This window comes from Mastigoproctus giganteus, chromosome 10 (genome assembly GCF_048544385.1).
Source record: "Mastigoproctus giganteus isolate SK-2022 chromosome 10, ASM4854438v1, whole genome shotgun sequence".
NCBI lineage: Eukaryota > Metazoa > Arthropoda > Arachnida > Uropygi > Thelyphonidae > Mastigoproctus > Mastigoproctus giganteus.
In genome coordinates, this window is record NC_143584.1 from 228,146,040 (window position 1) to 228,173,028 (window position 26,989).

Here is a 26,989-nt window from a genome sequence, read left to right on the forward strand (position 1 = left end):
TGTAGATGCAAAATACTCATTTAGTTTGTTAGCCACCTGAGCAGGATCATCAACCCTCAATATCCAGTGGTACCACAGAGTTGATACGTTACTCTGTGATTACTGCTTCCCATATGTAGTACTTTACATTTGGCAATGTTCAACTTCATTTGCCACCTCTCAGCCCATCTGCTCAACTTTTCTAGACCCTGTTGCAGCAGTGTACTGTCATTAGTGACCTTAACAACCCTGCCAACCTTCATATCGGCTGCAAACTTGGACATTAAGCCTGAACCATTATCAATATCATTTATGAATAAAGAAAACAATAATGGACCCAATACTGAACCCTGAGGGACTCCACTAATAACATTAGTCCACGATGAGCAGTGTCCATTGATTACCACTCTCTGTCTTCTCCCCCTCAACCACCCCTTTATCCATAGCAGCATTATATATGAGTGACACCATGTTTCTGATATATTATTACAGTGTCTGCATTTGATGACTTACCAGTACTTCACATTCATCAAATTTGTTTACTATGCTCCTAGTATTGTTTTAAATGCAAATTTACATGTGTGCCTGTTCTTACTCTTAGTTACCCTAACAGAGCCAATTTTTTTTTTCCCTGTTCCATGATGACTCACTGCAGGCCTTGAAATCCCCAGCACCTTGCTTTCCAGGCTGCTAAATATTCCAGTGGAAACAGTAAAAGGATCATTTTCACCTCTTCCTGTACTATTGTTAATCTGTTATTCTGCATAACCTCCTGCCAAGTAATGAAAATATAAAAGTGTATTTACTCAGGCACTCCTGTGGTGATAGTAGTAGTAATGGCAAATGATGCAAGAAAGGAAGCTTGTATAGCATTAGCCGGGGGAAAAAAAAAAAAAAAAAAGCCTACACAGTTCATCCATCCATACCCACCGAGAATTTGTCTAGTTCTACCTTGAATTTTATTTAGCCCATCCACTTCTGCAATAACAGATGGCAAACTTCTACACATATATCCTGATACCATCCTTCCTCAACTTGAATTTTGCCCTCTCATGTGTGTAGTCTCAGCAATTGGAATATACCATTAACACAGCTGGACTGTCGATGAACCTGCTCGGGTAGCAGACAAATGAATGGGTATTTTGCATCAACTCATTCACACATGAGAAATTCTGTAGAGAAGTGGAGGCCAGAAGTTTATAAAACTCTGATAGGGAGCTAAATGATTTTGTAATTGGATGGATGGGATATATCCAGTTATATTAAAGGATGTGCAGAGGAAGTAAGCAAACCCATAGCCATAATTATGAGAGCATCCTTGGACTCAGGGGAGGTCCCTGTAGACTGGAGATGTGCAAATGTATCTCCAGTTCACAAAGGGGGTTCAAAGGGTGACACAAATAATTATAGACCTGTTAGTTTAACTTCTGTACCGGGGAAAATAATGGAGTCACTGGTTAAAAAGATGATACAAGATCACCTAGACAAGACAGCAGTAATAGTTCAGACACAGCATGGGTTTTTTAAGGGGACATCTTGTCTGACCAATTTGATTGGATACTATGATGTGGTCACAAAGGAACTGGATGCAAAAAATAATTTTGATATTACAGTATATACTTGGATTTCAGTAAAGCTATTGATACTGTTGCACATGGAAGACTGCTGTACAGATTGGAGCCACGTGGCATTAAGTGCAAGTTACTGCAATGGATAAAGGGATGGTTGAGTGGGAGACGGCAGAGGGTGGTAATAAATGGATACTGCTCTACTTGAGGACTAATGTTATTAGTGGAGTCTCCCAGAGTTCGGTGCTGGGCCCATTGTTGTTTTGTGTATTTATCAATGATATCGATGAAGGTATATCAGGCTTAATGTCCAAGTTTGCAGATGATACAAAGGTTAGCAGAGTTGTTAATGACAATAAAGTCAGTATGCTACTGCAACAGGATCTAGAAATGCCAACTGAAGTTTAACATTGTCAAAAGCAAAGTACTCTATATGGGTAGCAGTAACCCAAGAGAAATGTACCAACTGTGTGGTACTACACTCAGGGAGGAGGAGAATGAAAAAGACCTGGGGGTATTTGAGCAGTGCAGACAGGGTGCCAGAGCAGATCATGGAGTTTTGTCAATGATATTTAGGAATTTTGCTAGCAAAATTCCTGAGAGACAAGGGGGTGATTATCCCTTTGTATAAGGCAATGGTCAGGCCACACCTTAAGTACTGTATACAGGTCTGGAGGCCTCATTTTAGGAAGGATGAGGAGTTGCTAGAATGAGTACAGATAAGGGCAACAAGATTGAGAAAGTTCTGCAAGAAAGACTTAAGTTCTGCAAGTTGCAGCAGCTGGAGAGTAGGCACTTGCGTGGTGACCTGATTGAGGTATATAAGGCCTTGAATGGTTTGAGCAGGATGAATGCTGACGGGATACTTCTGCTTGCTCAGATTAAGAACCTGAGGGGACATAGATTCAAATTGAGGAAAGACAGTTGTAAACAGTTGTAAAATAGATGTGGGAAAGTTTGCTTTAAGCTAGCAGGTAGTTGATTGCTGGAACAGACTTCCATCTGATGTTGTGGAAGTTGATAGCTGGAATAAATTTAAGGCTGAACTAGAGCAAACATTTGGAGTGCCCAGATGGGTAAAATGGGAAGAGGTTTTTTTTTTTTTTTTTGGCTGATGCTGTATAAGCTTTCTTTTTTTTGCATCATATGCCTCAACTAATGCTAATGCTAAAAATTCCTGTATATCATTGACAAGACCCCATGAACTGCCCTGGCAGCCTGTCTGCACTGCTCAGAAAATTATATATCTGACTTGCACAAATACCCCAGTTCTTTTTCATTCTCCACTACCCTGAGTGTAACACCACCTAGTTGTACATTTCTCTCAGGTTACTGCTACTCATATGCAGTACTTTGCATTTGTAAATGTTAAACTTCAGTTGCCACTTCTCAGCCCACATGCCCAACTTTATCCAGATCCTGTTCCAGCAGCATACTGTCATTATTGTTATTAACAATCCTCCTCAACCTTTGTATGTATCATCTGCAGATTTTGACTGTAAGCTTGATATAACTACATCAATATCATTGATCAATATAAAAAACAACAATAGGTGCAACACTGAACCCTGGGATACACTGCTAATAACACTGGTCCACGAAGAGTAGTGTCCATTGATTACCACTCAGTCTTCTCCCACTCAACCATCCCTTTATCCATAGCAGCAATTTGCCTCCAGTGCCACACTGCTCCAATTTGTTCAGCAGTCTTCCATGTGCAACAATATCAAAAGCTTTTCTAAGATCCAAATATATGATATCAAAGTTATTCCCTGCATCCAGTTCCTTTGTGACCACATCATAGTATCCAATCAAATTGGTCAGGCAAGACTTTCTCTTAACAAAACCATGCTGTGTCCGAGCTATAACTGAAGTCTTGTCTAGAATATCTTGCAGTGCTTCTTTAGCCGGTACCTCCATTAATTTTCTTGGAACAGAAGTTAAACTAACATGTCTATAATTCCTTTTTTTGCCCTTTGATCCTCCTTTGTGAATTGTGGTCACATTTGCACATCTCCAGTCCATGAGTACCTACCCTGAGTCCAAATAAACTCTCATAATTATGGCTAAGGGTTTGCTTACTTCCTTTGCTGCCTCCTTTAATATAACTAGATAGATCCCAGTTATCCCAAAAGAGGGGATAGATCCCCTCTTTTTCACTAATGCTGGTATTCCTTTCTCCCACTCTTTTCCTCTTTTATATTTATCTTCTTTTATTGACTTTATAGGTTTTTCTATTCATATTTTTCTATCCTATTCAGTTTTTCTGATGATCACACAATACATTCCACTCCACCTTCCAGTTTGAGAAACTTTGCCCTACACAAACAGCTTCAACTTATATATTTAATCCAAATTCCTTAAATACTGATCTCAAGGCAATTCTTGAGTGGGGAGAGAAGAACTTACTTAATACCGATCCTTCTATAAATCTTGTTTTATTTCTCACAAAAAAAATTCTTCTCCTGTGTCCATCTTTGATGATACTCAAATTTCTAGACAAGATAAGATACCTATTAGATGTTACAATGACTTGTAATCTCTCTTTCTATAAACACTTCACAAATTTTGCTTATTATGCATCAAGAAAACTGGATTTTATTTTTTGTTCCCTCAACATTCAAGCTACAGAGCTTGGCAATCAGGCACCTCAGAGGTGACCTGATTGAGGTTTATAAGGCACTGAAAGGGATTAGTAAAATGAATGAAAGTGGAATTTTCACTGTTATAAAGAATTCTAGAACTAGGGCCCATAAATTCAAATTACTTGGATTAAAGTTTAGATTAGAGTGTAGGAAATTTTATTTTAGCTAACGAGTCATTGATTGCTGATACAAATTGCCCTCGCAGGTAGTTGAGGCTGACAGTTTGAATTCAAAGGTCAACTGGATGGTTAACTGCATGAGGAGGAAAGCATATAATTTGTATTTTCTTATCTGCTTGGTAGTGGGTTTTTTTTATTTTTTTGCAACTTTACCAAAAGCCTGTCACTTCCTTGCACTATATGGCAAATACTGTTACTATTAAATTCGTTTTCTTCTAAACAGTTATTCACTCTGCACAAATCTCATACCTGCCTATTATAGAATCAAAAAGAAGAGAGCAGTTAGGTTAATTATTGACCCATCTCTTATAGTAGCTTTTCGTTCTCTGTATTTTATGAGTGTAATTTCTGCTACTACATGCTTTTTCTATAGGTACTTCCATGGGTGCCTCAACTACCCACCATGCATTCACTATGTCCAAAATCTGAGACCTAACTTTTGCTCTTCCACATGTATCCCTTCTACTTTCATTCTCTGGAACAACATTCCTTCCTTCCCATGTATTTCCACTAAATTAACCTCAACAGAAATTCAAGGCTAATGTCAACAAGCATCCTTCTACTGTCTTCTCAACTTTCAACCTATGCACAGTACTAAATTCTGTAGGTTCCTTTTGTGTTTGGGGATTTTTATATAAAATGGAATAAAGATTATTCCATTATATATAAAAAAAACCCTATTATATTGGGGTTGAAAATCTTGGTGTCAATCAGCATGAGCCGGGACCAAGGTATGACTTCCACATCACATACCACCTCCCTTTGTCACCAGGCGGTAATATGGATAGGTGCAGCCTTCATCTTGAATTTTTCAATACAAGTTTCTCCTTTTTAGGATAGATTATTTGTTGGAGAGAGCAGTGAAGAAGAACAGGGTTTGCTCTCCTTACTAACTATAATCGTTGTGTCCTTAACAGAGTTTGTTAAGAGCACAAAGATTACAGGAATTCTCAGTAATTATCGAGAGAGAGAGAGAGAGAGAGAGAGAGAGAGAGAGAGAGAGAGAGAGAGAGAGAGAGAGAGAGAGAGAGAGAGAGATGAGTTCTGCAAGCCATTGTTTTTGAGAACTGGTTATCTGCACGGTGACTTGATAGAGATGTGTAAGGTTACAAAAAAAGGGTTGAGTTTATACTCTTCTGGCTTTGGCCATATATGGAGAATAAATGGACATTTTATATATTTATTAATTATATAACATACATTCTTTGTTATTTTCACATACAGTAAACTTAAGTACATATATCATTATTATATATCTTTAGTAAAAAAAAAAAAAAAACACACCTGAAAGAGCTAAGAAAATTAAGATCCAGAAATTTTGTTTGTCTCAAATTTATTACAGTTATATTTAATACATGATGAAACTAAAGTAGTTCCATTAAAACTGACTAATTTAAAGTAAAAACAAAACTATAAAGTCTTTTTATTTACTTCTAGCATTCACAAACATTCAAGTTTCCTGAGTTTACTGTGGATAAAAAAAAGGTAAGGTTTTATACCATTTTGTATAAAAAAAGCAGCAGTGTCATTTAAATAGTTATTATTATTATTTTTAAATAAGAAAAACAAATTTAGGACCAGCTTTCGGCTTGTGGCACTGAGTACAAAATAACTAAGTAATGAAATGAAATAAAAAAAAAAATAGGATATTTGAAATATGGGAATAAGAACTTAGGCACAGTTATGACATTAGATTTTCAATTTAAACATTAGATTTAGCATTGCATTACAATTCCTTTTGTATTTAAAGAATGTATGTTAATATAGAAACAAGATAACCACATACAATGAAAACCAATCAATTGAAATGGCTTTTTCATATGCGTTTTGTTCAAACATAAAAATTAAATTATCATTAGCATTAGTAGAGGCATACGATGCAAGAAAGTAAGCTTATGCAGCATCAGCCAGAAAAAAAAACACACTCCCATTTCACCCTTCCGTTCGTTCGAAATATCAGTCCAGCTGAGCCTTAAATTTATTTAGGCTATCAACTTCCACAACAAGAGATGGATGCCTGTTCCACCAACCAACCAACTACCCGCTGGCTAAAGGGAAATTTCTGCACATCTATCCTGCATCTGTCTTTGTTCAATTTGAATTTATGTCCTCTCAGGTGATTATTCTGAGCAAGAGAAAGAATTCCATCAGCATTGAGCATGCTCAAACCATTCAAGGCTTTATACACCTCGATCAGATCACCTTGCCGGTGCCAACCGGGCTAGCCAGGTAGGTAAAGTGCATGCCTGGCAACCCAAAGGTTGCGGGTTCGATTCCCGCCTCGGGCTTGGATCACAGTAAAAAAATACAAAAACTTTGGGAGTTGCATCTATGGGTTATCTGGCAATATAGTTGAGCTCCTTAAAAATCTTCTTCTCTGGGAGAATGCTCCACTTCACAGGTAATAACAGTATGGTCTGTAGAAGTGTGGTTGTAGGTATCTCACAAAGTCGTTCTCTCTCAGTCCTGCTATTTGCTGCATTATCTGTTCCACTCATGGATCAAGTTCCAGCATTCTTATCATATGCTGATGATATTTTGTGTTACTTGCCATGCAAATGCAAGGTTGGTCGGCGCCTCCGTAGCCAGGTGGGAAGGAGCAACAGTGCATAACACACACTTCTTGATTAGACCGGGATTCGAGCCGGTCACCACCAAATATGGACAATGCGGAAAGGTCAGGAAATGACCACCGCATATCCCCGGAGCAATATGGCCTTAGTTGCTAATGCTCCTAAAAACCAAATAACAAACAGCAAGGTTGGTAACTCACAAGCAAGACAAACCTCCTTAGAAATTGTGAACAGCCACCTTAATACATTCTGCGAGTATGCTAAATTTTTTGTGTCAGTCAAAAGAAGTCAAGCTATCTCATCTTTACTCCAAGTCGGATGACATCTGTTGATACTGCATCATCTTTACTTCTGAAATTAGCAGGAAACTTTTTTTTTATTATTATTATTAGCATAATAATAAAAAAATAAATAAATAAAAAAATAAATAAATAAAAATAAAAAAAAATAATAAATAAATAAAAATAAATAAAAATAAAAAATAATAATAATAAATAAAAAAAATAATAATAAAAAATAAATAAATAAATAAAATAAAAAATAATAAATAAATAAATAAATAAATAAATAATAAAATAAATAAATAAATAAAAAATAATAATTATAATAAAATAAAAATAAAATAGAATAAAATGCATATTTAGTTAGAGCTGTCCCGCGCTGTCAAAACCGAAGTAATTCGCTGGAAAGAAATAAAATCCTTAATTTCCTTTTCAAATTCCAAGCCTTCCCTCGTCCTTAAGAGCTGTATGTGAGAAGGGCGTTACGATGAGACTGGTAAATTTCTTAGCCACGACCAATTGGTTTGGTGGTGTAGATTCACACACGTTCACAATATTTTTCTGGAATTTCAGTTGAATAAAATAAAAGTTATTGTGTGAATTTCACTTGGCTTTTGAGGATTTTCATTTCAGCCTACCTAAGTTCTCATCTGCAAAGTTCACTTAGAAAGAGCAACTGAAGATGGAGAGAAGAAACTGCATGCGGCCGAAAAAAAATTTATGGCGAACGTATTCTTTTTTATGGCTGCACTGCATAACACAAAGAGCGCTGAAGTTAAAAAGCTGCCGTCCGCTACTTCTCCCCCATTTCCATTCCCCGCAGCGTGTGACGTTTTTGTCGTAATCGTGTTCGTTCCTTAAGATGATGACTTTTGGTGGCCGACGATCCATCACAGCTGACGTTAAGTTGCCACGCCGTCTGCATCCCCTTCCCTCTCCCTTCTCAGTTCCCACTTTGCACATAAATAGATGAAACGCATTACAGGAGACAGAGAGAGAGAGTGCTGGTGCAAGTTCTGCTTCAGGCCGTCCTTGTTGATAACTGAATGTGGTCCTCATGTTAATTTTGCTGTTCTTCCCATTCTGGGAAGAACAGCAAACGTTTTGATATTTCGAGTTGCAAAAACCGAATTATCTTCTCTCATTTACATTTGTCCTTCGCAGAATATGAGTGACTTTCCTACGATATGTTATGGCAACCTCTTTTCTTCTTCAGGGAATTTACTTGACTTCAAGTTTTTTTAATTCATTAAGCGAGTTCATTAATAAAAAGCAACAATATTTTCCCCTCCTGTTCTTGTCTATAGATGCATGTGGTGTTTGTGTAGAATCGTCCCTCTCATTATGACAGACTTCTTTTTCCAACTGCTGAGGAACTATCTACACTTAGTCAATAACGAAAGTTAGCATAAGCGGGGTAAGCAGCCACCTAGGGCCTCGGAATTTCGTGAGCATCTGAAATGACAATAGCTAGAGCAATGTCCAATCCTCGCTTTTGGCATTGAGGCATTCGTTTGAGATGTATTTTAAAGTTAATTCATTAAAAACACTTCTTTTTACGTTTTGTAAAAATACAAGATTATGTAAATAGATTTACATAATCTTGTATTTTTATCCATGCTCCAAAAATCCTACATGAATGTTTCCATATTGCTAAATCCATTGCACTGTCTCCATGGCGGAAAATGAATCATTCCAAAGTCATATAAAAGACGAGCCGAACTGCAATTTTCGGTAACGCGTTGTAACTTGGTGGACTGGTAGTTGCATCAATCACGAAGAAATTCAAGTGGAGTAAATAAATAAACTCCATAATCTCTTGGAGTAAGAGGGATGGATTGTCTCCTTTCCTTATTTCTCCAAAACAGCACACCTAGCGTTTCGGACAAATGAGATTTTTTTTTGTATCTTTACTGTACAATAAAGATTTCTTATTATTATTTGTACTTAGCGGATTCGTTTCCTATTAAGTGATTGTTAACATCCCTTGATGAATCTGCTCTTCAACACAGAAAGGAGGCTTACAGTGGCCTTGTTTTTATTGAATTCTCTTTTCAAATAACATTTTAAAGATGTTGAGAATTGGTCCTCAGCTGCTGACTACTATTAGTTGTCTTTTTTATGGATGAGGATAGTTTTAGTTACCATAAATATCTTCTTAAGAAGAAGAAGAGTTTGTTGTAATTAAGGTGGGAGATGACTTTCATCAACCGGTGAAATACCACCACTTTGCTTATTGGAGGCTTGAAGTGGTGAAACCCATGTTTAGTCTCTAGAGCAAAGTTTCCGGCACCCCCCTCCCCCCATACTTCTCCTTCAACCCATGCACGGTACTAAGTACTGTAGGTTTTGATACCTTTTGTGTTTGGGGTTTTCATAAAAAAAAAAAAAAAAAAAAAGTAGGGGTGAAGACTGAGGAAGGGGGGATGATAGGGAAGGCAACCCAAGAAAGGTCAGTGGGGACTGGCCCCACCAGGAGAAAAAAAAGGGGGTAGCAGGGAGGGGGAGGAGACAGAAACCCGTCCTCTGCCTACCAGGGGAGGGGCTATTAAAGTTAGGGTACATGGTTCGGAATGCTAGTTGGCCAAGAAAAGAAGTTGACATCCAATGGCATGCCGGTGGCGTTGTCAGTCTTTATCTAGGAGATTGTCTTATTGGTCACATCCATGAGAGACAAATCTATTTCAATAGTGTGCTGCTCTCCTATGCCGTGGAAGTATGGTCTGCTGCACTTCCAACCAGCCTCAAAAAACTATAGGGTCTTGAATTCTGGGTGCTGAAGTAAGCTAACTTATGGTCTCACTAGATCTACACGACATCCAAATCTGCACTCTGCTCCAACCTTCAATACATGCCCACAGTCCACAGAACTGATATGTTTAAAGTAAATGCATTCCTTCATCTTTGCTCATCTAAGCACGATTACATGAATATCCGGAACACAGTTGGTTAGCGTTTATCAGGAAGACACCTCTGCAACCCCCCCCCCCATCCCTTGTGCTCAAAGCTCCAGAGGTTACAGAGTTTTCAATAGACACTCCCAAAATGTGACTCTGGACACTCAACTCGCTCAACATCGACATTGACCTATGGTCCCTTGACAAGTTGTATCGAGATAATATCTTGGCCTATCCTTCTGTATGCAAACGACAGGTGTGTAAGTGTCGAGCCTAGTATGTTATTAGCATTAGCAGAGGCATATGATGCAAGAAAGCAAGCTTATGCAGCATCAGCCAAAAAAAAAAAAAAAAAAAAACCCCACTGCCACCTCACCCCTCTGTTTGTTCCAAATACCTGTCCAGCTGAGCCTTAAACTTATTTAGGCTATCAACTTCCACAACAAGGGATGGAAGTCTGTTTCACCAGCCAACTACCCGCTGGCTAAAGGCAGATTTCTGCACATCTATCCTACATCTGTCTTTCCTCAATTTGAATTTATGCCCTCTCAGGTGATTATTCTGAGCAAGAGGAAGAATCCCATCAGCATTGAGCATGCTTAAACCATTCAAGACTTTATACACCTCTATCAGATCACCTTGCCGGTGCCTAGTTTCCAGACACTGTAATTTGCAAAACTTAAGCCTTTCTTCGTAAGAGCAACCCTTTGTTCCATTCACTAATCTTGTTGCCCTTCTCTGTACTCGTTCCAGCAGCTCTACATCCTTCTTGAAATGAGGCCTCCAGACCTGTATACAGTACTCAAGGTGTGGCCTGACCATTGCCTTATACAAGGGAATAATCACCTCCTTATCCCTGCTAGAAAAATTCCTGTATATCATTGACAAGACACCATGAGCTACTCTTGCAGCCCATCTGCACTGCTCAGAAAACTTAATATCTGCCTGCACAATTACCCCCAGGTCCTTTTCATTCTCTACCACTGTCAGTGTAGTACCACAGAGTTGATACGTTGCTCTGGGGTTACTGTTTCCCATATGTAGTACTTTACATTTGTCAATGTTAAACTTCATTTGCCACCTCTCAGCCCATCTGCTCAGCCTTTCCAGATCCTGTTGCAGCAGCATATGGCGCCTCCGTAGCCAGGTGGGAAGGAGCAGCGGTGCGTTAGCACACGCTTCTTGATTAGACCGGGGTTCGAGCCCGTCACCACCAAATATGGAGGATGCGGAAAGGTCAGGGAATGACCACCGCATATCCCGGAGCAATATGGCCTTAGTTGCTAATGCTCCTAAAAAACCAAAATAACAACAACAACAGCAGCAGCATACTGTCAGTAGTGTCCTTAACAACCCTGCCAACCTTCGTATCGTCTGCAAACTTGGACATTAAGCTTGATATACCATCACCAATATCAATTATAAATACAGAAAACAACAATGGACCCAACACTGAACCCTGAGGGACTCCACTGAAAACATTAGTCCATGATGAGTAGTGTCCATTGATTACCACTCTGTCTTCTCCCCCTCATCCACCCTTTATCCATAGCAGCAATTTGGCTCCAATGCCACACTGCTCCAATTTGTGCAGCAGTCTTCCATGTGCAACAGTATCAAAAGCCTTTCTAAGATCCAAGTATATAATATCAAAGTTATTCCCTGCATCCAGTTCTTTTGTGATTGCATCATAGTATCCAATCAAATTGGTCAGGCAAGACTTTCCTTTAACAAAACCATGCTGTGTCTGAGCTATAATGTTATGTGCTTCTCAATTTGTAATCTTGGGTGTTCTAATTCCTGTCGATCCTCTTTGGACTTGTTTTTACTGGGTATTTATTTTATTATTTATTTTATTTTATTTTATTTATTTATTTTTATTTTTGTAATGCAGCTGTACTTTGCATTTCTGTATTTAGTCACTTGTTTAGACAATGCATTGTTAGATTCCTCTGGGTATCTGTTTGCAGAATCACGTATGTATATGATTTAGTCAATAAAGAAACTTATTATTATCAGAAATTGCATGTTCATTTAAAGAAAGGATATTTTAGTTTCTAAAAGACTCCAGTGATATTTACCTCCTTTCATTATGCTTGTGTCCAATATTTGCATTGATCTTTTCAGTATAAATATGATAAAAGGTTGATGCACACCATACAGTAACCTTAACTATGTGAAGATTTTCTCTAGTCCATTGGAATGTAATTCCTGATTACAACAGAACTGAATTGAAATGAAAGTAAGCTTTATTCATTGATAGGAAGGGTGATAATCAACCTTCTTCTTGACCAGCCTCATCAGTTATCTACTATGCATGATTGTAATGACTTTGATAACCTTGTAGTTACAACTACTTTTAAGCCGACCAGGCTAGCTTGGTGGGTCAAGTGCCTGCCTGGCAACCCAAAGGTCGTGGTTTCGAATCCCGCCTCAGGCTTGGATCAGAGTAGTGCAAAAACCTTGGGAGGTGCATTATGGCTACAGAAGCCGATGCGCTAACGACTAACAAAAAAAAAAAAAAAAAAACCCTACTTTTAAGATAAAACAAATTATCTAAAAAAAAAAAAACTGATGTTGTTGGCATTCAACTGACATGTCTAATTCCTTAACTAGTTCCTTGTGGTCTCATTGTTTAGTAGATAATGTAGTTAAGGAATTGGACTTGTCAGTTGAATGACAACAACATCACAATTTGTTGCCTTCTTTAGATTTGCTATATCTGAGAAATTTCTATACACTCAATATTAAAATAGACCCCTAACCAAAAGGTTGCAGGGGTGAGGCTGGTAGATTTAGCAGGCCAAGTATGCAGGAAGTTGATTAGCATTAACATTAATAGAGGCATATGATGCAAGAAAGCAAGCTTATACAGCATCAGCCAAAAAAAAAAAAAAAATGCTCCCATTTCACTCTTCCGTTCATTCCAAATACCTGTCCTTAAATTAACTCAGCCTTAAATTTATTTAGGCTATCAACTTCCACAACAAGGGATGGAAGTCTGTTCCACCAACCAAGTACCTGCTGGCTAAAGGCAAACTTCCGCACATCTATCCTACATCTGTCTTTCCTCAATTTGAGCAAGAGGAAGAATCCCATCAGCATTGAGCATGCTCAAACTATTGAAGGCTTTATACACCTCAGTCAGATACTGTAATTTGCAAAATGTAAGCCTTTCTTCGTAAGAGCAACCCTTTGTTCCATTCACTAATCTTGTTGCCCTTCTCTGTACTCGTTGCAACAGCTCTACATCCTTCTTAAAATGAGGGCTCCAGACCTGTATACAGTACTCAAGGTGTGGCCTGACCATTGCCTTATACAAGGGGATAATCACCTCCTTATCCCTGCTAGAAAAATTCCTGTATATCAGTTGAATGACAACATCACATTCTTCAAATAGGCCTCTGGGGTTGGGTATATTCATACTATGATTTTTTAGCGTTTCTCACCAACCATTGAAGTAAAAACGAAAACTAAAATCTTAATAACTTTGTATTTAAATTTACAATAGATTTACAGTAAATCAAACAAGACAAGTATAATTAAATTTACAGTGGATATACAAATAAAATACTGATAATAAAATAATAAATACTAAATTAAAATACAATAAACTAGATTAAAAGTGCTAAAATAACTGAAAACAAGTATAATTACATTTACAGTGAATATACAAATAAAATAATAAAATACTGAATTAAAATACAATAAAATATACTAGATTAAAAGCGTTAAAATAACTGTAGCTTTCGAAGGCTTCCGCCTTCTTCCTCAACAGTACACTTTTGTTCTGCGGTGCCTCTTTAAATACCAGCAGGTTCACGGTACATCTCGCATGATTCTATAGCACGTGTACTGTTCCCATGCGTGTTGGAACCGGAAGTGGCTCGGAAGCACTCCAGGCGGACACGTTCATCTCCTCCAAGGATTACCGCCTCAAAGAGGGGATGAATACATATATCCCTGTCTCTATTTATATTATTCTGAATAGAACTAATTTGTAGGCTCTCGGGCCACTTGCGGTCCCAAAACCTATGCGCCCGATCCGTGATGACTGCTTCTTCCGGGGTGATCTGATGCTGCTTCTTCCAAAAATGTTCTGCTATGGCGGATTTACCATAATCCGCATTTCTTATCGTGTTTGTGTGCTTTCCCCCCCCCCCAGACGATCCTTGAGGCGCCGTTTCGTTTCCCTCACATAACATTCCCCACACTCCCGGCACTTGATGCTATATACGACCCCACTTGTATTTTTGTTTAAGATGGGGTCTTTCACCTGTGACACGACCGTGTGCAGCTTCCGACCTGGGAGCTGCACACAGCACATCTGGTAATTCCTTAGTATACGAGCTATACGCTTTGTTAAACCCGGATAATAGGGAATGTATGCAGTGGCTATCGCCGTGAAGGACTCACCTCTCCTCTAACCTCCTCTAATGTATTTCTCTATGATCCTCTGGGGGTGGCCACACTTCAAAAGATCTGCTGTAACACACTCATACTCTATCTTCCTGTCCTGTAACAACATCACAGTTTGTTGCCTTCTTTAGATTTGCTAAATCTGAGAAATTTCTATAGATTCAATATTTAAAATAGACCCATAACCTGCAGGGGTGAGGCTGGGAGATTTAGCAGGCCAAGTATGCAGGAAGTTGCTTGATTATGTGTTCTTCACTGGATGTTTGTTCTTAGAAAGACTTTTGTATTGTTTTGATGGAGTTGTAAATTGATGCAAAGATTTATGCAGACTTGCCCATAAAGCTTTATGAATGAAATGATACTCCAAGAATTTCAGTGATGTGAGAGATGTGCTGAGAACTGGATGTTATCACTAAGTTGTTTGATTAATCATATGATATGCTTGTAATGGATGACCACTTCTGTAGTGTGAAAAACATCTTCAAAGTAATTTTATTGCAGTTTCTTTACATTTGAAATGATCTTGGAGCTACAATAGTTCTATCATTATTTTTGTTATAAAGTTTAATTAACAGAGCAAAATGTTATTGTTTATAAAACTTTGCTAGTACAAATGGTGGTCGCTCAGAGTAGTGTGAGTAAACACCCATGCTACGTATAGTCTAGCCACCTGCTGACTTTTTTTTTTTTTGCCTGTTTACCTATTTTTTTTTTTTTTTTACCTTTCTTTTATGCCTTAAGAAAAAACCCTAATAAATGCAAAAACCATCTTTGTTGCATTTATGTGTTTGAATTGTAGATTTTTTTTAAGTGGGAAAAAGACTTGACAATAATCTTGTACATTGCAGTTACATTATACACTAAATGTCAGTTTTCAGTATTTTATTATGATATATATATATATATATATTATTTATTTATTTTTTTTTTTGTTTAATAAACTTATCTGTAAAAAGAATTTTAATTTTTTCTTCTTTTGTTTTCTTATTTTTCCCTCTCTCATGCTAGAAATTTCTTGATGAAATCTTCAAACAGTTGTGGGGTGAATCCTTGGAGATTAGCCGTCTTTGTTTGGAAGCTATCCGTATTTTGAGTCGTGATAAATGTGGTTTGGACGAGGTGTTTACACAAGACATGCTTAGTACCATGGTGAAATTAGCTGGTCTGGTTACTGAAGAAGAGGAAGCTGTTAATCAAACTATTAGGCCAGTAGATGTGAATGGTAAGGCAAAATATGTGATTTAAGATTTCTGATACCATATAATTTTACAAAATTTGTGATTGACAATCATATGTAAATGTAAATCATATCTTAAATTATATTCATGGTTCTAAGTGTATAGAATAATTGCATTTATTATTAAATAATTGCAGCGACCTTATATTTTAATATTTTTTCATTAATGTATAATTTATTTTTATTTTGTTTATAGTTATAATTGAAGCTCAGAAGAGTCTGTGTAACTTGATATATAATAGTTCGTCAGTGCAGAGAATATGTAGGTATGTTGATATTATAGTTTTAATAATAGGTTAGCTTTTCTAATACATCAACAAGATTTGATATTTTTAAATGTACTACTAATAGGAAGACCCCCACTTATGTAGGGATTGTTTCATGATTTTGTACCAGTTTGTTGCTTTCTTTATCATAGGATTGCCTTCTATAGTGCTTGAAATATTTTATGGAAATGGGCTGGATGGCAACTGGAAATGGGCTGGGTGGGAATACAGGATACTAGAATGGGATAACATGTGCCTTCAGGTTTCAAAGATATTGATACACTCGCTACTTTGGGAGTGGTGAGCCATGCTTTAATTTCAAAACTTATAATCTAATTATGGCATTAATCATGTATCTCAAGGCTCGAAATTCTTAAAATTGCTTTTAAGGTTTGCATTAGTACAGGCATATGATGCGAGAAAGCAAGCTTATACAGCATCAGCCAAAAAAAAACTCTTCCCTTTTCACTGATCCATTTGTTCCAAATGTTTGTCTAGTTCTGCCTGAAATTATTTAAGCTATCAACTTCCACAGCAACAGATGGAAGTTTGTTCCAGCAATCAACTACCCGCTGACTAAAGGCAAATTTCCACACATCTATTTTGCAGCTGTCTTTCCTCAGTTGGAATCTATGCTCCCTCAGGTTTGTAATCTGAGCAATAGGAAGAATCCCATCAGCCTTGAGTCTACTCAATCCTTTCAAGGCCTTATACACCTCAATCAGATGCCTCGCTGGTGCCTGGTCTAGAGAAGCTACAATTTGCAGAACTTAAGTCTTTCTTCGTAAGAGCACTAATTTGTTTCCCTCACCAATCTTGTTGCCCTTCTCTGTACTCATTCTAGCAACTCTACATCCTTCCTAAAATGAGGCTTCCAGATCTGTACTTAGTACTCCAAGTATGGCCTGACCATTGCCTTATACAAGGGGATAATCATCTCCTTATCCCTGCTTGCAAAATTCCTGTATATTATTGACAAGGCTCCATGACTAAATGTGCTAAGGCTATTAAAGATAAGAATATAGCATATTACAATTGGCTTATATCTAAATTTTTAGCTGCATTTTCTGCCTACACCAAAGCAACAGTTGTAAAATACTTCTTAATCAATTGAAATTTGATTTTGAACAGTAAGAGTAGAAAGTTGCTTCTTGTCATAATGGTAAAGCATTCTGGTCTCTTGTCAAAGCTGTTGGCTACAGTTTCTGCCCTTCTGTAACTTCACTTCTGTTACAATCTGCCTGTTCTATTGTGTCCTCATTCAAAGACTTGCAATTATCCTATTGTTCTTCTAACTCTTATATCAACAATTTTGGTAAATCGCTTCCTGCCTTACCCAGTACACTCCGCTCAATGCTTCCCATAGTTTTTTTTACAGAAAAATGTTAGAAGAAGTCTGAACAATCTTGAGGCTAAGAAAGCTCTGGATCACAATGACATTTTTCTACTTGTCTTCAAACTGCTACTCCTTCTGAAAAGGGAGCTGTATGCCTTGTGAAAGTGGATGAATTCTTGGTAGGCATTTACTACTATCTAGAGAGAAGTGTTAAATGGAAAGATAGATTTAAACAGTTTCACCTGATGCATGCTACTGAGCAATGGGAATATCATTAACCCTTGCATCTATTTATATATCACCTAATTATCTTTGTTCACAGACTGAACTTGACAATCTTTTAACACAACTGCCACCTCCTGTCTGTTTACTCTGTGATTTCAATGGTCACCATCCATTGCGGAGCTCTTCCACCATGAATAGTAGAGGCCAGTTAATTGAAACATTCCTAGATAACCATAATCTGACTATATTAAACACTCGCTCTCCATCTCATGTTCAACTACCTACTGGTACAACCTCTACCATAGACTTATCCATCTGTTCAGCATCTCTTTTTCCAAGCATGGAATAGTTAGTGGTGAATGATCCATTCCATAGTGATCATTTTCCTATTATTAGTTTGATTCAAACACAGGTCGTGTCATGCCCTAAAGCCCGTACTTCTTGAAATTTCCACAAAGCAGACTGGAAAAACTATTCTACTTGTGTCCTACTCAACAAACAGTATGTACAGCAACAACATATTGATGACGTAACCGATCACATTACCAGCTATATAGGTGCCTCCGTAGCCAGGTGGGAAGGAGCAGCAGTGCGTAGCACACGCTTCTTGATGAGACCGGGGGTCGACCCCGTCACCACCAAATACGGAGGATGCGAAAAGGTCAGGGAATGACCACCGCATATGCCGGAGCAATATGGCCTTAGTTGCTAATGCTCCTAAAATCCAAATAACAAACAAACAAACAAACAACAACCAGCTATATATTATCGGCAGTTGAAATTTCCATTCTAAAATCTGACTTGTGCAAACGGGTACGTCAAAACCAGTGGTGGAATGAAGATTGCTCCAAAGCGAGAAGAGGAAAAAAAACGTGTTTGGAACCAATTTCGGAAATTCTCAACTACTGCCAACCTAATTGTTTTCAAAAAAACTCAGAGCCAGAGCAAGACAAATTAGAAAAAAAGCGAAACGTGACTCCTGGATTAACTTTGCCTCGACTATTAACAAAAATACTGACACTCGGATTATCTGAAAAAAAATACAAGCGCTCAATGGGAAATTTCTACCATTGTAGTCTCCAATAATATAGTGGAATGGGCAAGGCTTATTCTCTCCTACTGATATTGCAAATACTTTAGCAGAATCTTTCTATAATATGCGACCTCCTTTCAACACATTGAAACTAATGAAGAATGTATTAAATTGAATTTTTCAACTAGTATAACCTTTGAACAACTTTCGTATAACCAGCCCTTTACTCTCACTGAGCTGAAAGAATCCCTGAGCAAGAATGACATTTGGTCCTGCTCCATTTAGTGGAGCAGGACCAAATGTCATTCACTACAGTATGCTGAAGCATCTATGTGAACCCAATCTGTGCATATCATTACTCTTTTACAGCCAGATCTTTTGAGAAAATACATACCCTCTATCTTGGCATCATTCCTATATTTGCACTATACCAAAACCTGGCAAAGATCCTTCTCAAATTCAAAATTATAAACCGACATCATTGACAAGCTGTTTGGGGAAAATATTTGAAAGGATGGTGTATAAGAAGCTCACCTGAATTCTAGACTCCCAAAATCTATTTTCTGATCACCGATATGGCTTCCGTAAAAACAGGTCCACCCACGATTTATTTGTAAAAATTGAATCCAACATTCGTAGCGCCTTCGTCAGCAGACAATGCCTAGTGATGGTCAACCTGGACATTCATAAAGCATTTGACATCACATGGCATCATGGTATCATTAAAGATATGCATCAGTTAGGACCGAGAGACTAGGTCCCTTTAATAATTCAAAACTTTAAAATTACACACATTTCAAGTCCGATATCAAAACATGCTGTCAGCATCTCACATTTAAGAAGATGGTGTCCCACAGGGCTTATTATTGAGTCCAACCCTATATGCAATTAGGGTCAACAATATATTAGAAGATCTTCCAAAAACAATTGAAGTGTACATGTATGCTGACGACCTCACCATATCCTGCCAGTCGCAAAGTATGAACACTATCATACTGCTGGGAGTCATTGCGGTACAAGTAAACACATGGGTTGTATTAGGGTAGCTAAGAATAGAAATAGGTGCATGTATACTTGCATGTACACCAATGCTAGGAGTTTAGTAAATAAATTTGATGAATTTGAGGTATTGCTCAAAACATCAAAGGCAGATATTGTTGGGATATCAGAGACGTGGTGTCACACAGATATAAGGAATGCAGAACTGGAATTTGGGGAGTACAACGTCTACAGAAAGGATAGACTGGATAGGAAGGGAGGAGGGGTTATGCTTTTAGATAAGAAATACATAAAATCCAAGGAAGTGAAGCCAGTGGACATCGCTGGACAGTGCAGTGTCGAGTCAGTTTGGTGTGACATAAGCATTGGGAGATCAAAATTGAGAGTAGGAGTGTGCTATAGGCCTAATGACTCTGATGAGGATAATAAGATACTGTACAGGGAAATAGAGAGGGCCAGTAAATCAGAGAGTCTTATAATGGGAGATTTTAATTTCCCAGATATTGACTGGAATTTGGGGGCTGATCACTCACACACTAGCAAGGCTTTTGTGGATTTATTGGATGATTGTTTTCTACATCAGCATGTTCAGGAGGCAACTAGAGGGAAGAATACTCTTAATTTGATTATCAGCAGTGATTCTTCATGCATTAAGAATCTGCAGATAAATGAACCACTAGGTGGCAGTGATCATAGTGTGCTGAAGTGGGATTTACTCAAAGAGGTAACTACCATTAGGGGTAAAGGGAAGGGTTATTGCTTTCGTAAAGGCGACTACGATGGACTGAGACAGTATTTAAATTCTATACAGTGGGACCAACTGATGATGTTACCAACAGCAAATGCAAAATGGGAAGCATTCAAAGAACTTATCTTGGAAGCTACTAGGCTATACATACCAACTAAGAAATATTGTTCAAGGTTTAGGCCTAAATGGATGTCAGATGAACTGATGAGGCATATGGCAGAGAAGAAACATGCATGGGATACATACAAATTAACACATGACACAGAAGCCTATGATAGATACAAGTTGATCTGTAACCAAGTTACAAAGGAGGTTAGGCAGGCGAAGGCAGATTACGAGAAATCTTTGGCAAGGGATGCAAAGAAAAACAGCAAAGAGTTCTTTACTTATGTAAACTCTAGAAGGAAGGGGATGAATCAGATTGGCCCACTTGATATCGATGGGTCAACTGTTGATGATCCTGCTCAGGTAGCTAACAAACTAAATGAATATTTTGCATCGACATTCACACATGAGGAGTTATTTAGCGAGGGGAAAGCCAGAGGTGTATTCAACTCTAGCAGTAAGCTAGAGAATCTTGTAATAACTGAGAGTAAAGTGGAGGAGAAATTGTTGAAGATAAACACAAGAAAGGCACCTGGGGTGGATGGGATCTATCCAGTTATATTAGAGGAGGCAGCAAAGGAAGTAAGCAAACCCTTAGCCATAATTATGAGAGGTTCCTTGGACTCAGGGGAGGTACCCACAGACTGGAGACGTGCAAATGTCACCCCAATTCACAAGGGAGGATCAAAGGCTGACACAAGTAATTATAGACCTGTGAGTTTAACTTCTGTTCCAGGAAAATTAATGGAGGCACTAGTTAAAGAAGCACTGCAGGATCATTCAGACAAGACTTCAGCTATAGCTCGGACACAGCATGGTTTTGTTAAGGGGAAGTCTTGCCTGACCAATTTGATTGGATACTATGATGCACTCACAAAAGAACTGGATGCAGGGAATAGCTTTGATATTATATACTTGGATCTTAGAAAGGCTTTTGATACTGTTGCACATGGAAGACTGCTACACAATTTGGAGCAGTGTGGCATTGGAGGCAAATTGCTGCTGTGGATAAAGGGGTGGCTGAGGGGGAGAAGACAGAGTAGTAATCAATGGACACTGCTCGTCATGGACTAATGTTATTAGTGGAGTCCCTCAGGGCTCAGTGTTGGGTCTATTATTGTTTTCTGTATTCATAAATGATATTGATGAGGGTATATCAAGCTTAATGTTGACGTTTGCAGACGATACAAAGGTAGGCAGGGTTGTCAAGGACACTACTGACATTATGCTGCTGCAACAGGATCTGGAAAGGTTGAGCAGATGGGCTGAGAGGTGGCAAATGAAGTTTAACATTGACAAATGTAAAGTACTACACGTGGGAAACAGCAACCCCAGAGCAACGTATCAACTCTGTGGTACTACACTGATAGTGGCAGAGAATGAAAGGGACCTGGGGGTGGTTGTGCAGGCAGATATGAAGTTCTCTGAGCAGTGCAGACGGGCTGCAAGAGTAGCTCATGGTGTATTGTCAATGATATACAGGAATGTTTCTAGCAGGGATAAGGAGGTGATTATTCACTTGTATAAGGCAATGGTCAGGCCACACCTAGAGTACTGTATACAGGTCTGGAGGCCTCATTTCAAGAAGGATGTAGAGCTGCTGGAACGAGTATAGAGAAGGGCAACAAGATTAGTGAATGGAACAAAGGGGTGCTCTTACGAAGAAAGTCTTAAGTTTTGCAAATTACAGTGTCTGGAGACTAGGCACCAGTGAGGTGATCTAATAGAGGTGTATAAAGCCTTGAATGGTTTGAGCATGCTCAATGCTGATGGGATTCTTCCTCTCGCTCAGAATAATCACCAGAGAGGGCATAAATTCAAATTGAGGAAAGACAGATGTAGGATAGACGTGTGGAAATTTGCCTTTAGCCACCGGGTGGTTGGTTGGTGGAACAGACTTCCATCCCTTGTCGTGGAAGTTGATAGCCTAAATAAGTTTAAGGCTTAGCTGGACAGATATTTTGAATGAACAGAGGGGTGAAGTGGTTTTTTTTTTTTTTTTTTGGCTGATGCTGCATAAGCTTGCTTTCTTGCATCAAATGCCTCTACTAATGCTAATGCTATCGAAAGACAGCTACAAATTGCTCTTACCAAAATTCAGTTCTGGACCTTACTCTATGGATGCCATCTCGCTGAACAGAAATTCACTACCACTCATTTCTGCAAACGTTGCAGAAATTAGTGGTGGTGGATTTCTCTTTGTTATTCACTTCATTCTGATCCAGAGCTAAATATAAATAACGTGCCAGTTCCTCTTTCTCACGCTGTCCAATTTCTTGGCCTGATACTAGATAGGAAACTGAACTTTCAAGCACATGTGGCTGAACTATCTGTTTGAAGAAATTGAATGTCCTCCGATGTGTGTGTGATCCTTGTCATGGGGTGCTGATCAATGTACCCTTATCCATCTTTATTATAGAGATCTAAACGGGTCTCACTTGGACTATGGTTCTCCAGCGGAAAAAATACTTTAGAGTGATTAAACACCATCCAGCACAGTGCTCTGAGATTGCTCTAGGGGCTTTCAGAACTTTCCCAGTTCAGAGTTTTTACATCGAAGCCCATGAACCTCCCTTACATCTTCACAGAAAGATATTACTTCTGCTGTATGGCGCAAATATTCGTAGTCTTCCCTCTCACCCTACTTGTAGATGTCTATACAAAACCAAGTGGGAGTCATTTTACAATAGTAGACCAAATGAAAACTGACCTGCTCCACTTAGATTTAAGGAACTGACTCAATCATGGAATATAGAAATCGGTAATATATTTCAGGACATGACACCACCAGATCCACCCTGGACAAATATCTGTGCAATATATGATGACTATTTTCAATAGTGGGGAAAGAACACCTTATCTCCCTCCAATATTGCACAGTTACATGCAGCTTACTCTCTTTGTCATTCACAGGCCTGTGAGATCTATACAAATGGATCAAAAACTGAGACCCAAGTAGATGCTCCTGTAATATTCCCGTCATTCACCACTTCTGTCTCATTACCAGTATCTTCACTGCTGAGATTTTTGCTATAAACTTAGCCCTGGATCACATTATTGAACATCTAATTCCAACTGCTTTAATATATACTGACTCACTCAGTGCTGGTTCTGCTATAAATAGTAATACCCACTCCTCTCACCCTTTAATAAAACAGTGCATTATAGCCTAAGTTGCTGATGCACCAACAAATCTAACAACATGTAATAAAACAAATCCATTCTAAATTACTTGCGTGTAATGAGTCAAACCAAACTGTGACATTCTGCTGGATCCCAGGGCATTCTGGGATAGGAGAAAATAAAAAAGCAGATCTTGCAGCCAAACAACCAAATACTTCTATTTTACAGACTTGTCAAGTTCCATATACCGATTTCAAACCCATCATCCATAAAGCATGTTACAATAGCTGGTCAATAATCTGGCGAGGTTATCCAGGAACTAAATTTTACAAAATAAAACCAGATCCAAAGCCATGGCTCTCCAGCTTCCTGAAAAGCAGACGAGAAAAAATAATTCTAGGAAGGCTAACAATTGGGCATACTTGCCTCACACACCTGTATCTGTTAACGAATGGCAGCGCTCCTCAGTGCACATCATGTCACGTGCAACTGATTATTCATCATTTATTAGTGGGCTGTCCTCACCTTCTCAATATCTGCTCAAACAGCTTTAAATCATGTGCTAATGCACTGTCATCACTAACATGGCCTGTATCTGTTAACGAATGGCAGCGCTCCTCAGTGCACATCATGTCACGTGCAACTGATTATTCATCATTTATTAGTGGGCTGTCCTCACCTTCTCAATATCTGCTCAAACAGCTTTAAATCATGTGCTAATGCACTGTCATCACTAACATTATTGCAAATTCTTGGAAATGATCCTAATAAGAAAGAATTGTTAACCTACCTAATAACATAGGAATATACTATAAAATATAAGAGGTATTACAAAAAAGTTAGTGTTTCCTATTAACCATTAGAAAGACACAATATGGCCCTAGCAGCCTATGTGTCATTAAATCCCAACACAACAACAACAGCATGCTACTGAAGTAAAAAAGATTTTGAAGCATTTGTGTGCATGTTGGTTATCTTTGGTATAATGTATAACTAGACTGGTAAAGTGATAACCTTTGACAAGTCTATGTAAAGAAGAGGTTAGAACTGGTGATAAAAGCCATATGGGCTCTTTTCAGATCTACCAGATTGAAAAGTACAAGTGATCACTAGTGAGTGCCACTGACCCCAAAACCGGTTCATGATCTGAAAGTCAAATTAATGAACGGAACTTCCCAAGAAAAAGAACTTCACAAACTTCTGTTGAAAAATCCTAAACAGGCCAAGATAATTCTAGGCATGTTGCCTTCACTTATGCAAAAATTTCATGTTTCTCTCATCTGGCTTGAATAAAGCAATTTGCTTGTTTTTTTTTTTTTAAATATTAGCATTAGTAGAGGCATTTGATGCAAGAAAGCAAGCTTATGCAGCATCAGCCAAAAAAAAAAAAAAAAAACCCCACTGCCACCTCACCCCTCTGTTCGTTCCAAATACCTGTCCAGCTGAGCCTTAAACTTATTTAAGCTATCAACCTCCACCACAAGGGATGGAAGTCTGTTCCACCAACCAACCACCCGCTGGCTAAAGGCAAATTTCCTCGCGTCTATCCTACATCTGTCTTTCCTCAATTTTAATTTATGCCCTCTCAGGTGATTTTTCGGAGCTAGAGGAAGAATCCCATCAGCATTGAGCATGCTTAAACCATTCAAGGCTTTATACACCTCTATCAGATCACCTCGCTGGTGCCTAGTCTCCAGACACTGTAATTTGCAAAACTTAAGCCTTTCTTCGTAAGAGCACCCCTTTGTTCCATTCACTAATCTTGTTGCCCTTCTCTGTACTCGTTCCAGCAGCTCTACATCCTTCTTGAAATGAGGCCTCCAGACCTGTATACAGTACTCTAGGTGTGGCCTGACCATTGCCTTATACAATGGAATAATCACCTCCTTATCCCTGCTGGAAAAATTCCTGTATATCATTGACAATACTCCATGAGCTACTCTTGCAGCCCGTCTGCACTGCTCAGAGAACTTCATATCTGCCTGCACAACCACCCCCAAGTGCCTTTCATTCTCTACCACTGTCAGTGTAGTACCACAGAGTTGATACGTTGCTCTGGGGTTGCTGTTTCCCATGTGTAGTACTTTACATTTGTCAATGTTAAACTTCATTTGCCACCTCTCAGCCCATCTGCTCAACCTTTCCAGATCCTGTTGCAGCAGCATAGTGTCAGTAGTGTCCTTGACAACCCTACCAACCTTTGTATCATCTGCAAACTTGGACATTAAGCTTGATATACCATCATCAATATCATTTATAAATACAGAAAACAATAATGGACCCAACACTGAGCCCTGAGGGACTCCGCTAATAACATTAGTCCACGATGAGCAGTGTCCATTGATTACCACTCTCTGTCTTCTCCCCCTCAACCACCCCTTTATCCATAGCAGCATTTGCCTCCAATGTCACACTGCTCCAATTTGTGTAGCAGTCTTCCATGTGCAACAGTATCAAAAGCCTTTCTAAGATCCAAGTATATAATGTCAAAGTTATTCCCTGCATCCAGTTCTTTTGTGACTGCATCATAATATCCAATCAAGTTGGTCAGGCAAGACTTCCCCTTAACAAAACCATGCTGTGTCTGAGCTATAGCTGAAGTCTTGTCTAAATGATCCTGCAGTGCTTCTTTAACCAGTGCCTCCATTAATTTTCCTGGAACAGAAGTTAAGCTCACAGGTCTATAATTACTTGTGTCAGCCTTTGATCCTCCTTTGTGAATTGGGGTCACATTTGCACATTTCCAGTCTATGGGTACCTCCCCTGAGTCCAAGGAAGCTCTCATAATTATGGCTAAGGGTTTGCTTACTTCCTTTGCTGCTTCCTTTAATATAACTGGATAGATCCCATCCACCCCAGGTGCCTTTCTTGTATTTATCTTCAACAGTTTCTCCTCCACTTAACTCCCAGTTATTTCAAGATTCTCTAGCTTACTGCTAGAGTTGAATACACCTCTGGCATTCCCCTTGCTGAATAACTCCTCATGTGTGAATGTCGATGCAAAATATTCATTTAGTTTGTTAGCTACCTGAGCAGGATCATCAACAGTTGACCCATCAATATCAAGTGGACCAATCTGATTCATCCCCTTCCTTCTAGAGTTAACATAAGTAAAGAACTCTTTGCTGTTTTTCTTTGCATCCCTTGCCAAGGATTTCTCGTAATCTGCCTTTGCCTGCCTAACCTCCTTTGTAACTTGGTTGCATATCAACTTGTATCTATCATAGGCTTCTGTGTCATGTGTTAATTTGTAAGTATCCCATGCATTTTTCTTCTCTGCCATATGCCTCATTAGTTCATCTGACATCCATTTTGGCCTAAACCTTGAACAATATTTCTTAGTTGGTATGTAAAGTCTAGTAGCTTCCAAGATAAG

General features: G+C 38.6%; 1 protein-coding gene across 1 annotated transcript in view; it reads left to right on the top strand.

Annotated features, from left to right (window-relative positions):
* The window catches only part of ric8a (ric8 guanine nucleotide exchange factor A), a 257,931-nt gene that overhangs the window by 109,876 nt on the left and 121,066 nt on the right, over positions 1–26,989 (top strand). Inside the window, exons 8-10 of the mRNA XM_090383331.1 lie at positions 5,809–5,856; positions 15,550–15,763; positions 15,975–16,044. Coding sequence (XP_090239457.1) covers positions 5,809–5,856; positions 15,550–15,763; positions 15,975–16,044 — 332 coding nt within the window. The remainder of the gene's footprint in view (positions 1–5,808; positions 5,857–15,549; positions 15,764–15,974; positions 16,045–26,989) is intronic.